Source organism: Podarcis melisellensis (assembly GCF_964234715.1).
Source record: "Podarcis melisellensis genome assembly, chromosome: 1".
In the NCBI taxonomy this organism is placed as follows: domain Eukaryota; kingdom Metazoa; phylum Chordata; class Lepidosauria; order Squamata; family Lacertidae; genus Podarcis; species Podarcis melisellensis.
This window is the reverse complement of record NC_138528.1, coordinates 80,866,447-80,881,377: the sequence shown is the minus strand read 5'-3', so window position 1 is coordinate 80,881,377 and position 14,931 is coordinate 80,866,447. Positions and strand designations below refer to the sequence as shown.

General features: G+C 42.8%; 1 protein-coding gene and 1 long non-coding RNA gene across 2 annotated transcripts; both read left to right on the top strand.

The window, feature by feature from the left end:
* Positions 1–2,004: 2,004 nt before the first annotated feature.
* Positions 2,005–7,721, top strand: CNTF (ciliary neurotrophic factor; the record flags this gene model as incomplete). The annotated part of the gene is made up of 2 exons (XM_081923972.1): positions 2,005–5,704; positions 7,233–7,721. The coding sequence occupies exons 1-2, from the start codon at positions 5,591–5,593 to the stop codon at positions 7,719–7,721; spliced, it is 603 nt and encodes a 200-aa protein (XP_081780098.1). The 5' UTR covers positions 2,005–5,590.
* Positions 7,722–9,909: 2,188 nt separating this feature from the next.
* On the top strand, positions 9,910–12,700 carry LOC309377083. Its single transcript, XR_014171429.1, has 2 exons — positions 9,910–10,001; positions 10,041–12,700. It is a non-coding gene; the product is annotated as an uncharacterized lncRNA (long non-coding RNA).
* The last annotated feature ends 2,231 nt before the right edge of the window (positions 12,701–14,931 follow it).

Genomic DNA, 14,931 nt, shown 5'->3' with positions numbered 1-14,931 from the left:
ATAAGGGGTGCCGTCCTTTTCTACAGTTGCTCTGGCTGCAAAAGCCCTGTGTAGGAGAGGCAACAAGAATGGGTGCTAGACTGGTAAAAGAAAATTTGCACTTTGAACGTGTCTTGTTTTTAAGTTGTGATAACAAATTCCTTATTTATTTTATTTTTTAAAAAAGGATCTCTTAGCAGCTGTCTAGGGAGGATTTTTTTTCAAAGCCAATTCTTCTTAAGGGGTATAAAATGGAAGCAGCCTCTTCAGCAAACCATGTTAAGGAATTGTCCATCTCCCTGCTTGAAGGAAGTGCTAGTGTAGCAGAATAGGTCTTTGTGCCCTTTCTAGTGAACAGGGAGATTTCAGCATTTGTTGTTGTTTGGAGGGGGAGGATTTCTTTGTGAAGAAGTAATACCCACTTCAAAGCATTGTCCTGTGTCAGCCATTAATCTCTTCCCCCAGCTTTCCTAACGCTTTGCTCACTTTGGTTGCATTATTAGTTTTGCATTTCTCTAGTTTTGGTAAGATAATGCCATTTAAAAAAAGGCTGTTTTTGAGGATGTGTTATATATAGACTGCTGAATAGATTGACTGTCCAAAGATGCTTGGACCCAGTCTTTAAAAACCTATTTAGATGCAACACTGACATTGAGTGGTGGCAGCTCCAGACCTCCTTGGCCATATATCCAGCACTTTCACATAGGTGCATATCCTCTTGTTTCTGTCATACTTGGTGACTGGGGTATCACTAAGGAGTGCAATAGTCTAGCATTTTGTGGAGAAAAGCAACTGACACCTCAAAAATTTACTTGGATATAATTTGCATGAGCTTTTGACTGTTACCTGACAGCTTGCGGTGACAAAGTACTCCAGCGAACCTACTTTTCTATTTTACTGGCCTAGTGTATTCATATTAACAGGAACCGAGAATGAGGAATTATCTTAGGCATGATCCTGATTTTTTTTGTTTGGTAATGTTGCCGCCCTCTTTTAAATCAGTGGTTATAGAAATAGGTTTTTCAGTCTATACTGTAGTTCTACCTCATGTAGTTCCAAATTACTCTGGATAGCACTAGCTAGCATCATTCCCAGCCACAGTTTTGAGTATCTGGAGAGATGTGTAAATGGAGCTCCTTTATTGAGTTGGAAGCTAAGCATCAACCGGGTATTTCCATGGGGCACTAAAATGATGCAAACTATTGCTGTCTGCCGGGGTTTTTATTTACCAACTTGTGTTCCTTCCGTTTCTGCAGACTGGTTGGAGGTTTGTCAACAACCTGCTAGGCTGCAGTGTGTAGCTGGGGTGCTGCATGTGGCTTTAGGCTGTGTGTTTTACAGGCTTGACATGAAGCTACGTATCCTGTGATTAGGGTTGACACCAGAAAGGTATTTGCAGTTGAGAGCTTCTTCTGTATACTGCTGAAGGGGCTGTCCTCTTTTCTAAGGAATTTCACTGCTGTACCAGCAAGAACACATCATAGCCTCTTTTTCAGTGTTGTAGGGGCTGTTAACGTTTGCTGTAGGTAGGTAGTCTCCAAAGTACTTGAAGTTCTTTCTCAACTTGAGTTGCCCATCAGCTTATTACTTACCTTTCCTAGACAGCTCTGTTGATCTTTTTTCCCTCTCTGTTGGTGTGTGTGTATGTGTGTCTGTGTATGATTTTGTCAAAGAAACATTGTCTTGTGTTTAACCAGGTCAGCTCCTTGCACTCTGGGGTGAATAACTTCTGGTCTAGATTTATGAACTGAAACCATTTGCCTTGACATAAACTGTTCCTGCTGCTTCCCCTTAATGTGTCTCCCACCATACGCATGCAGTTTTGCTTCAATCAATTATTATAATACTTGCAATAAACTATTTATATTTTCTTCTTATAAGCTTTTTCCCATGGGAAGGAAGCATGGTGCTGGGAGCTGAAGCTATATAATCTCCTTTCCTCTGTAATATGGGATAGTTTACAGTAACTAATTTGATACTGACCCACTCTGGAAGCAGTTTGTAGTTTTGTCCAATCTGTAGACTCACCTTGTCCATGTAAGCATTGGATCCCCTTCCTGTCAGTGTGAGAGATGGTGTGCATCCTGCACCCCACCACCACCAAAAAAAGAGCTAACATAAGCCTATTTCCTAATCTGATATGTATGAATTCTCTCTTTGGCATTTATATGAACACCAATAGAAGTGATGTCAACAGGAAGCTCAGGGGTTTTTCAATGGTGGGTGAGCTTAGTATGTTAGAAATGGTCCATTTACTTCAAATAGTTTCTGAACAATGGCAATATGGTGGAGTCTTTGTAGGGTGGGGGAGAACTGCTAAATCCCTGGAGCAGCTTTCCAGGATGATAGTGAAGAACTAGAGGCAAACTGCACTAGCATTGTAAATTCCTACCAGAGAGGGAGCAGAATTTGCGATACTTAGCAGAACTACCTGAAGTAGTAGCCACTGGGTGGCAACAGAGCTGTGTTGCATTGTGGCACACCCCTATTTTTTAGTGTTAAGGGAAGGGATGGTTGAATTGACAAGTCTTTGATTGCTTAAAAGCCTTGTTGCATATAAAAATTTCCACCAAGTGATGGAGATTTGGGGCAGGATGTCGGGGGAGGGCAGTGATAAATCCATGTTGATTAAGGGTTATGTAAACAAAAATAAATAAAACAATAAAAAGGGATACTGTTTTTCATCTCTTGTGTTTAAGATGGGTAAGCCATAACCAAAATAAATACTTAAAGGGGGGAAATAAAATATTTCATGTCTCATTGCATGCTGTGTATATGGAGAAGTCAAAGGAGGCTGCTTTCCATGCACCTGCATCAGTGCAGGAGCAATCCCATGCCACTGAAATGTCTACGAATGAAGCAATTTTGATATGAATTACACCACCTGGTGCCAGATTGTTTCCAACTGATGGGACGCACGCCAATCTATGTGGTTGGGTTCTACCTAAATGGTTGATTCATTCACATTCCTGAGAGATTATGGGCAGAATCCAATGAAGTAATTCAGTTAGCGCAAGGATTTCTGGTTGTGCAGTGAAACTTTCCCTCGTGCCCTCCCCAAATCTACTTGAGAGATCTGCAGATCACAGGGGGGCAGGGAGAGAGGGTGGGTACAGTAATTTCTGTTACACAGCCAGCAGTCTTCGTGCTAATGGCACTACTTCGTTAGATATAACCTTACATTATTTACACTGAAAAGATACTGGAAGAATAGCTATGGTTTATTTAAAGTGTAACTGGATTTTGTCTGGGAGACCTTACTGTTTACTTCCACAATAAAGTATAAGTCTGTGGGTGGGTCACCCTTAATAGAAAACAGAAAAATGAATTAATTAGCACCCATTTCAAGATTTTCTGGAAGCAGTTGTGTGGGATGCAACAGACTGATGAAGGAAAAAAGTTATTGGCCTCGTTTGCATTATCAGGCAGGTACTAAGCAGGTTAGGTCACTGAACAGAAGCAAGCCCTGTTGTATGGGGTAGATAAAACCAGATTAGGATATATAGTGTCTTTAGGAAAGTTTCACAGGAGAGGAGTAGGCTAGATGTAAATGTCAAACAAGAGGGCTGTAATCATTTCAAGCCAAGTTCCTTAGGCAGCTTAATACTGATAGGTGACTTCTTCACTTTGGAATTGCTACTGTTTGTATATCACTAGTATTAACAACAAACAGTTGAAATACATTGTACCAATTGTATGCCATCTGAGATAGTGTGTGTGTATATATAAAGGCACAGAAGGGAAGCATCCTGCCAGGCCCCAAAGCAAGCTGCTAAACAGATTTTTTTTAAGAAAAAGAAAAAAACATCTAAACTCTTCCTAAAACAATGAACTGAGAAATACCATTAGAACCACATAGGAATTTTAGCTGGAGCCCCTTTTGTCAATCAGAGCTGAAAGTGGTGGCAGTAATGAGAATGGAGGTACTGTAATTCTCAGTGAATTTGTGGATGAAGTTCCAAGTGTCTATGAATCCCAGATTGAGGCGGGGGGCGGGCTGCTGTCCCCATACCTTTGAGAGGAGTTAAACTGGCTTTGCAGAGACTCAAGTTGTCAAAATGCTGTGAGACAGATGGTTAGATTTATTTTTTACAGGCAATTTTGGTAGATGTCTGAAGTAGAGAATTTCCTGCCTCCATGCAGTTTGAACTGGGGGTACCTTGTAGCTCTGTTTCTACTAAGGATTCAGTTGACTTTGTCATATCATAAAGCCTAAAGATAAACAAGAAGGCATGCAACCTTCACTGAATGTTTGCCTGTTTGGAGCCACATGACATATTCCCATACAGCGTTGTGTGATGTTAGCCTGATGGCGACTTTTCTGCTGCAAAACATGGAAGGGGAGCAATTTGCAGTGGATCAGAGGAAATTCTTAATCCCCCCCCCCCCCCCCGTGAAGGTGTAAATGTGCAGAGGGGCAGACCATGTCTGTGCTTTCCATGCTGGTGTAATGCTGACTCACACCCAGTTTCTTTTCATGGATGATGTGAACAGCGTGCATTACTGAAGCAGTTTGCACATGCCCTTGTATAAAGTGGGGAGCACCATGCAGAAAGGACCAAGAGAGGAATGTGGATCAATAGCTTGTTCTCAAAAGATAAGGCACACACTTTGTGCTAGCAGTCTTCTCCAGCATTAAGTGTAGAGCTAACAGGGAAATGTGTTGCATATCCAGGCAAATATGTACCTAGCTGAGTCAGTCAGGTGATGGCGGGTTGTCTTTGTTTGTTTTTTAAATAAAAATACGGTTCTGAGCAAAGAAACGGGGAGCTGGAGTATACAACCCTGCAGCACCATTTTTTAAAATAAAAATATTTATTAAATTTTCCATTTTAACAATCCAATAAAAACCACATTATCTGCAGCACCAATTGGACTAGGCTTTGCTGAAAGGATTCACATTACAAGCCCAGTCCAAATGCACAGCGATGAATGGGAATGTTTGATGTTGGGAATGAAGCAAATGCAAAACAACTCTTTGCTGTGTTGCTGGTTCCATTTGGGCTTTTAACAAGATGTAGAAGGAAGACAGTTGCCGGAGGTAAAAATTGAGAACCACACAAGGTAATAATGCCTGAGGGAATGGTTCATTGGCATTAGACAGCTGCCACAGAAAGTATCCAGCTAAAGGTGCTGTCAGTAGGGCGACTGGCTTCCTTTTGTGCCTTTTATCATGGATGCTTAGGCTTTGTGGCATCGAATTTACAGGGATTCGTAGGTCATTGAGCCGGCATGGGCAAATCAAAATAAAAGCGGTAAAAAATAATGCAAGGAAGGGGGGGAGGGTACAAGCAAGCCTCAGAAAAGGGAATAGACAACTCTGGTCTCAACATCTTGTACTGAGTGGGTTGGAGGTTCTCAACTGGGGGTGTGAGCGAAATGTCTGTGTTGCTCTCAGAGAGTTAAGCTCCGCTGCCAGGAATTTGCAGTTTCTCCCTAGGCCGCGGGGGATGGAAGAGGGCGGGAGAGCGGGCAGGCTATGCAACAAGTGGAGAATTCTCTATTGGCCTCTGGAATGCATGAGCTGAGCAAGGGATTTCTGTGGACACCCAGCCTTATGTGAGCTGTGCCTTAGCTCTCGCTGTCCCTTCTGGGGCAGCCGAACCGGGTGATGGCTTCATCAGAGTGGCTCCCTGGGATGTCCCACCACCGTGACCTCTGCCGCCGCACCGTTCATCTGCTGAGGAAGATGCGCTCAGATGTCAGTAGCCTCCTGGAGTCCTACGTGAGTCTTTTCTTTGAAACTCTTCTTCCCACTCTCTGCAGCTTGGATGTCTTATTTGCTTAGCCTCAAAAGCTCTGGCCACCTGTTTTCTTTGAATTTTGAAAGCAGGGCTTCATTTCAGAGGGAAAAAGAACCCTGTTGATCTTAAACTTCATTGAGCTTTCTGAGGGAGCAAAATGTTTGTCGTTCCACTGTAAGAAAAAAGTTATGCTTTTGCACTGATCAGGTGTGTTGCTTAGCTGAGTGTGGAACCAGGGGAGCCTTTCCCTTGAGAAAGCATAATGGGCTTTGTACTCTTTCTTCTCTCACAAATTAGACCATTTTTACCAGATAAGGCATATTAATGCTCCCAGTATGGGGTGCCTTTAATTTGGATTTCTAGTGAGATTCATAATTATAGATAAGTGGTAGTTTTTCCTAATCAGGGCTTAGCTAGAGCCTTCTGTGCCTCAGGTTATTTAATTTTATTCCAGTTGAAACTGTTAAGCCCCTAATCTCTACCTGGTGTTTCGGTAAATCCAGCCCTGCAGAGGGCATCTAATCTTGATGTGAAGGCACCGGTCAGCTCCTCCTCACTCCACTCCCTTTGAAAGCAGTCTTCGTAGTTTTATATATTTAACAATGAAGGGGGAAATGAATCACTGTGGCACAGAATCAAGTAATTAGAAAGGGCCGTATATCTTCCCAAGTCCACTCCCTGCCCACAGGCAGAACCATCCACCCACAACTCGGCTGGCGCTTTGTTACAGCAAGGGCAGAACAAATAGCTCCAGATAACTCATGCAATAATTTTAAGGCACATATTGGGGATCAAAGAAAAATAAGGAAAACAAGCTGGTTTTGACCTGGAAGGGGTGTGGGACTCATTTCTATTGCCAAACCTTGGTGGTCCATCAAAGCACTTGTCCCAGAAGGAATATTTTGGAGCAGTCTTGTCATGGTTGGAAGTAGGTTTTCCATCCCTATCAGAAGTCAAGACAGAGTTCGAACCAGGGGCTTAATTTAATTATTTTGTAGCAGACCTGCCCTGGGACAGGGTAGGGGTGGAAATAACAGGATAGGAACCACTCGGTTCCTATAATATAGCGCCATCTTGTGGAGGCTACATGTATAACATCCTCTTCCTGGAGTACCTTTGGAATCCATATCTGAATGAGGTTTACACACCTCGACAGACTTTCCACACTGTATACTGTAACTATTAGTTATTAAGTTATATACTGATTACATGCATGCCTAAATTGCCTAAGCGGTTTGCAATTATAAAGTCAATCAGTAGTTAAAATACAGTGCACAATAACTCTAAAACGTCCTGAATTAAAATATACAACAAGACAAGCAATTAAATAGCATAACTGTTAAAATACCTAAAAACTTGATAAAGCAATAAAATCGCAAGTCCAGTTCAGGGGAAGCCAGGGTGAACAGTTGTGGTGTAACAATTGCCTCGAGAAAAATATGGGCAGAATTTCTGAAAACCTTTTTATTTTCCCTACCTACTTGCTCCCTTTCCGATTTCTTTTCTTAGGTTGAGAAACAAGGGTTGGACAAAAACTTCAACCTGGACTCGGTTGATGGCGTGCCAACAGCTGGCACTGAACAGTGGAGCGAGATTTCAGATGCGGAGCGGCTAGCAGACAACCTGAAAGCTTACTGGGCATTTCAGATATTACTGGATGAAATCCTGGAAGAGCAGAGGTCCCACTTGAGCCCAGACGACACAGCTTTCCATGAGTCTATCCAGTCCGTTGTGCTCCAGGTCTCGGGTCTCGCTTACCAACTGGAGGAACTGATGGCGATGCTGGAGCACAATGTACCAGCCAAAGAGTTGGGAAGTATCAGAGATGCTGGTGGAAAGAGCTCATTTGAGAAGAAAATGAGGGGCATGAAAGTACTGCAGGAGCTTGCCCAATGGACTGTCCGGTCTGTCCGGGACCTGCACCATATCTCCAAGTCTGTTCAGGCAGGCGCCATTCCACGTTCGAGTCGCCGCCTGGCTCAAGCCCAGAAGAAATGAGGCTGCTCTTCTCTGTTGAGGGTCTTTCCTTTCCAAAGGCCATACCTCCCTCTCAGCTGTGGTGTATTGGATTGATACAGTATGGTCAGAGTGAGCACTCTGATGAGAGAGTAGGAGTGACTAGCGCTTTCCAGATGTTAGTATTTATTTCCTTTTGATAAATCCTCAAATTCAAGCTGCATACCAACATTAATTTTGGTGTGGATTCACACAACCTTTGACGTGGAGACTTCAGCGACCACATGCTGGTTGGGGTTGACTTGCACGCCCTTTGTTCCGAGGGTTCAGGGTGGGTTGCAGTATGTGTAGCTTTAGAGAAACCTTGGAATTTAAAGGTCAGCCAGCAGGTATACAGGATGACCCAGAGATTTCAGCCTCTCCTCTTTCCCCTTCCCACCACGTTCTGAACTCTACAGTCTTATTTCCTGTTACTGATTGTTTGAAGTTCTCATCAAAATCCTTTTTGACTTCCACACACTGGGAGGGGGAGAAAACCTTTACGTGAGTTTGCCTTGACAGTAAGTCATCTGAATCCACCCCTGCTGAATTTCCCTTGGGAAAATTCAACTAAAGTGATTGTGTAAGCTGGATCCAATGAAACATTGCAGGGGGTTGGACTAGATGACCCTAGTAGTTCCTTTCAATTCTACAATTCTCTTATATATGCCATGGTACATAACAAAGCCCTGCTCAGATCTGGGAACTCACAACTTGTCACAGGCATCTATTTGGCTGTAGTCAGTGGTGTCCCTCTGCTGAAGGAAGGCTGTCCGAGTTAACATTTGAAGTGATTTTTCACTTATTCCACCTTCCTTCTGCAGCCCCCAGATCTGCTCAAAATGCTTGGACCTTTTAGAAAAGTGTGATAAGGCAGCACAGGAGACTACAGTAGAAAAAGTGAATTTGCAAAATCAGCTCCCCACCCCCTTTCAGCTCACAGAATCCTCCACTGGAATAAAGATTCTTCCATTCAGAGGAGGGACACATGTACTGTTGTATGGACCCCTTGAAGTCCAGTTTGTTCCAGTTCACCCTGGGGGTTCTAAAGTGGATCACAATCAGACTCGGGTCATGATCAGATCAGGTTAAGTCTGCTTTGGAAGCCGGCTTCTGCGGATTCCTCCCTCCAGTCCTAGATGCACAAAGGCTAACAGTTGGGGGAAGAATATTTGTTGGCCTGGAGATCTAACAAAGCTCCGCCACTTGGAGTAAATAAAGATGAAAATGTGATGTCCAACAACTGGAAGGAATTAAAGCCACCCCTTTCAAGTCCTCAGTTTTACCATTACCAGAAGATGTTGTATAATCCACTTTCCAGGAATGCTTCCTTCTGCTTATGAACTGGAACAGGATGGAGGGATAAGAGCTCCTGCAAGCTGCTTCTTTTTTTTTTTAAGTGCCAGGCAAACCCATGCAAATTCATTGCTAATTCATTCACTTCAATGAGAGGATATTATGGAAGTGGTGTTTCTGTGTCTGAATAGGGTTCTAAAATTGCCTGTGCCCCTGGTGCATTCTTTGAAAAGTCTCACAGCAGGCTCCAGAAGACCCTGTTGCTTCCCATGGAAGGCTGGCTGTCGACAGAGAATGTTGCTTGTGCGCCAGAAAACTCCTGCACTGAACCTGCTTTGCTAATGCTTTGCACAAGGACAAGTGCTTCATTTACGCAGGAAAGGGGCCCATTTAATAGTTCTAGACTCACTGACACTGAAACGATATTTAACCATGACGTTGAAAGACTGTATACAAAAGCAAATTAGTATTTTCTGGAAATGGCTGCTTTCCAACCAAAGCAGTTGGCATTTTGTTTTTGCTAAAGTAACCAGTTAGGTTTATTACATAAGGCTGCAATCCTCAGTAGACAGAGGAGTAAACGATGTTGAACATATGAAGCTTTACTTCTCAGTAAATTTGGAAATGCACAGCTTGGCAATGAGCTATGTGGCTGCAATACTTAGGAGCAAATCCTACTGAACTTCATAGGAATTATTTCTGAGTAAACATGGATAGGAATGTGGAGCTAGCCACTTAAATGAACTTCTGTTTTTTTTCTCTGGGGAAGGTGCAAAATCTTTTTTTAATGGATTTAATATATAAATGTGTACAGATTAGCTAATCATTCATGTGGATCCTTTAATCTATGCCAACTGCTATTTAAAATGAGCTAAAGGAGGGGGGGGATTTACCGTACTTTTTAATCTGCATTGGTTCTATGTTCTTGGAGCAACTGGCATGAATGAATTAACCCATAGGGTGACTTCTCTGAGTGTGTGTGTGTGTGTGAGAGAGAGAGAGAGAGAGAGAGAGAGAGAGAGAGAGCGCGCAAGCAGGGGGCGGGGAGACTCCAGAGTGTCAAAAAATCCCAACAGGAAATGTTAAATATTTGGTCCAGTGTGCCTAATTCAGAAGAACGAAACTAAAAGTGACTAGAATGAGTTGTTGTTTGGGTCAAAGACTCTTTTAATTGGTGGGGAAGAGTTTCTGCCAGATGATCTAGGGCAATTATAAAAGAACAGAGTGTTTGTTTACTGCACAAAGAAGATGGTAAAGGGACGGGTTTTTCAACCCACCTCTCAAAATTAAAACAGGTTTGGTGATGGAGGGGGTCTGTGTTACATGGCTTGCTAGCGTCCTGGGATTCTGCACCAAATTAATCCAAATTTTGCTCTCTGACTAAAAGGATGCAGGATTGTAAGTCCTATTTAGAGTAGATCCATTTAAATTAATGAACCTAAGTTGGCCGTGTCTATCAACTTCAGTGAGTCTACTCCAAATGAGACTGGCATTGACTGCCCCTCATAGATACAACTCATATATTTAACCAGCTTAATTGATAGGAGTCTTTTGTTGAATCTAGAGTAGTTTGGTGACAGAAGGAAAGAGACAAATAAGGGGAAGAGCAACAGAATGTCTGTGGGAAGGGGAACGTGACTGGAGTCCTTTGCATTCTTTCTAGGGAATGATCGCTATTGAAATCAGTAGGATTTACTTCTGTTTAAACATACTCAGGATGGGGAAAGTTATGAAGGAGAGCCAGGTCACACAGAAGCTCATTCTCTGAATAAAGGTAAAAGTAAAGGGACCCCTGACCATTAGGTCCAGTCGTGGCCGACTCTGGGGTTGCGGCGCTCATCTCGCTTTATTGGCCGAGGGAGCCAGTGTACAGCTCCAGGTCATGTGGCCAACATGACTAAGCCGCTTCTGGTGAACCAGAGCAGCACACGGAAATGCCGTTTACCTTCCCGCCAGAGTGGTACCTATTTATCTACTTGCACTTTGACGTGCTTTCGAACTGCTAGGTTGGCAGGAGCTGGGACCGAGCAACGGGAGCTCACCCCGTTGCGGGGATTCGAACCGCCGACCTTCTGATCGGCAAGTCCTAGGCTCTGTGGTTTAACCCACAGCGCCACCCGCGTCCCTTTATTCTCGGAATACTGGACTTTAAAAAACCCTATCTGCTTTTGCTGAATAAAGTTGGGCTTTTTTTCTTTCCCAAATACGACTTCCGCTGAATAAAGGTAAAATTCCCAAATTCTAATTCCAGATTCTGTGTAAAATTCAGCACTTGTGGCAAATGCCCCCTTATTTTTCCTGTGAAGGTGTGTTGGGTGGGGTGTTTTGCTTCTGCTGCTTTTCACACATGGGGAGTGAATGTCAAAGGACAAGTAATGCTTGGAGAGGTTAGACTAGCCTTCCCCTATATGATGTCCTCCAGATGTTGCCAGATTTAGCCGCCAGCATCCCTGACCATTGGCTTGGCAATGCTAGCAGGGAATGATGAGAACAGGAGTCCCATCACAAACATCTGGAGGGCACCAGGCTGCGGAAGGCTGGGTTACACCAATTCATATTTCCATAATCCATATTTTGAAGGAGCTCCTCTGAAGGCTATGACCTATTTTACATAGAGAGAAAATAGTGCTCTTTCATTGACTAGGATTCAGACTTAGCATTCTACGTATGAATGGATGGGCACTTTCTGCTCATAAATGTGACTTGATCTAGCAAGGGGAGTGATTTTTGCTAATTTCCCTATTCCCCAGTGCAAGTTCCCATGCTGTTCTAGAGTGTCCCCCAGCCTCTGGATCAGATCTGGCAGCGAGTGCATGGAAAGAGGAAATTAGTGAAATATATATGAAAGGCAAAATTCAATTTCCTGCTAGAGGTCACCTTTATCTATTGTGCTGTTTCTAACTTGAATATTTATATTTATGCTATATTTTAAAATGTGAAATGATTCTTCTAGCAAGTTTTTTTTAAAAAAAAATACCTTTAGAAATGTATGAAATCTATAATTATTGGAGGTGCCTCCCATCATAACATTTTGAGTTTTCTAACTTGGAAGCAGAGTGAAAATATCACGGTTGCTTCCCAGTTGTGATCTCACTCGTTGCAAGAAGACTTTCTGCATCTAGAAAAAGAATATAACATTATTAAGAGGGTTGCAATATGTAATTGGTTGAAAATTTTGATCAACTAAATGTGTCCCACAGTTACTTGGGCAGATTTTATAGAGCATACATTTTAATATAAGTAATTAGAAAAACTTTAGACGGCAAGTGCAGTCTTAGGAGAAGCATATCCCTCCTCATCTCTTCCACATTGGAGAGAATGCGTCTCCTAAGAACATGGTGTCTAAAGCACATGCATCATCTAAAAGGTGGCTGGGGGAACCTGTAGCTCTCCAGATGTTTTTTGACTCCATCTCCCATCAGCCCCAGCCAGCATGGCCAATGGTCAGGGAGAATGGGAGTTGTAGTTCAGCAACATTTGAAAAGCCTCAGGCTTCCTACCCTAATCTATAAACAAAGTATGCTTACTGTATGCTACCCATTTGTAAATTTAACCAATTAATGGATTAATCACCAAACTGATGTGATTAAAGATTTGTTGAATTGTGTGAGAGCCCTAATTATTGATTGCACCAAAGTGTGTTACAATAATTTGATTAAATAAAGTTGATTTATTTTTTAACAGGATATTGTTCTGGTCTTGCTCTTTGTATTTGGGGTGATTATTCAAATAGTCTGCGTTTTAAAGTTGTGCCACTATTTCAGGATGAATCTTCTGTGGGTGTTGGGTCAATAAATTAGTGGAGCGGGTCTTCTTGCCGCCAGCAGAGTGCAGCTATAGGAAAATGGACAAATTAGCGTCTTCCGCCTGTGGAATTTTGCCCATCGTAAAACAGCAGCACTTTGGGCCAGTGTTTCCTGGGTGCTTTGTTCCAATCCCAAGCATAATCAAGGAATCTCATTACTCAGGATTTTATCTCCAGTCACAACTCCTGCTCCCAATTATCAACATTTCTGAATCAGCTTGGTTGCCCTCATAGTGAGTCATAGGATGGAAGAGAAGAGAAGATCACATGTCCTATAGTGCAGTTTCTCATGTGGGCATTCTTTTTGGAGGCTGGGCAGGTAGATTTGGGGACGGAGAGCTTGCAGTACAAGTTATTCCTTCCAGTTGTTGTTGGCTAAACAAGGGGAGTCAACTGGAAGCTAAATAACAGTACAGTGGTACCTTGGTTCTCAAACGCCTTGGTACTCAAACAACTTGGAACCCAAACACTGCAAACCCAGAAGTAAGTATTCTGGTTTGCGAACTTTTTTGGAAGCTGAATGTGCTCTGTTTTAGTGTTACGCTTCTGATTTGAGTGCCACACTTCCGTTTTGAGTGTTACGCTGAGGTCTATCTGTTTTTGCTATTTATTTTGTGTTTTTGTTTTTGCAGCTTTTTTGTTTCGTTTTTGTGACTGTGTGGAACCCAGTTCAGCTACTGACTGACTGATTGATTGATTGATTGATTATGTGACTGCAGTACATTGTTTATTGCTTTCATTTTATGGATCAATGGTCTCGTTAGATAGTAAAATTCATGTTAAATTGCTGTTTTAGGGGTTGTTTTTAAAAGCCTGGAATGGATTAACCCATTTTGCATTACTTTCTATGGGAAAGCACGTCTTGGTTTTGGAACGCTTTGGTTTTGGAATGGACTTCCAGAACGGATTAAGTTTGAGAACCAAGGTACCACCGTATATTAATGATGGTGATAATACACTCCGAAACACTTCTTAGTGTCATACTAGTACTTGGGAGAGCAGCTTTGAAATCTCCAAGTAGCTGTGATGACTGCGATGATAAAATGAAGAGGGGGAGAAGCATTACACCACCTTGAGCTGTAGTAATAATAAACTAAATCACCATTTCCCTATGAGATTTTCACCACCTTTCCATTCTGAAAACTGACTGCTCAAGGCAGTGAACATCAGTGGATCCACACCGTGGAGGTGTGGGAATAAAATGTGAAGGGTGAGTATTTATAACATCTTGCTGTGGGGCACATGCATTGTACGTGGCCAAGGGAAGGGAGGAGGAAGAAATGTGTTAAAGCTGCACCCTTTCATTGTTCTTAGGCATGGGTAGGCAAACTAAGGCCCGGGGGCTGGATCAGACCCAATCGCCATCTAAATCCGGCCTGCAGATGGTCCGGGAATCAGCGTGTTTTTACATGAGTAAAATGTGTCCTTTTATTTAAAATGCATCTCTGGGTTATTTGTGGGGCATGCCTGGTGTTTTTACATGAGTAGAATGTGTGCTTTTTCTGGGGCATAGGAATTCGTTCATTTCCCCCCAAAAAATATAGCCTGGCCCCCCACAAGGTCTGAGGGACAGTGGATCGGCCCCCTGTTGAAAAAGTTTGCTTACCCCTGTTCTTAGGGGTTAGGAGTTCAGGGAAGTATGGGGGGGGGGACACAACCTGCCGTATACTGTGAACTTTTTCCAGTCAACTTTCTGTGGGGCAACATAATGCCTCAAAACCAGCCCCTCAAGTCACAGCCGACAATGCACAGCGAAACTTGAGAGCTTGTGGTTTATGTATTGACTCCTGGTCACGCTGTAAGTGACACTGTCTCCTTCCATCTCCCTCCCTCTCTCTTTAGTAACCAGAGTATGAAACCCATGACTGATTTGAAACTGAGCGGAAATAAACACTGAGGCTGAACCAAGTGTTTGATGAAGCTTTTCCTGAGACTTGCGGTAAACCATTGAAAGAAATCTCCCATCGGTGAACTTGGCAATTTTCGAAAATAACATAGCATTAGTTCAGACCTGATTAGCTTGGAAAATGTTCCCATGGTACGAGTCTGACTTAATTAAACTGGCTCTTTTCTATTCATATTGGTGCTTGAATCCTGCTTACAGGATGACCT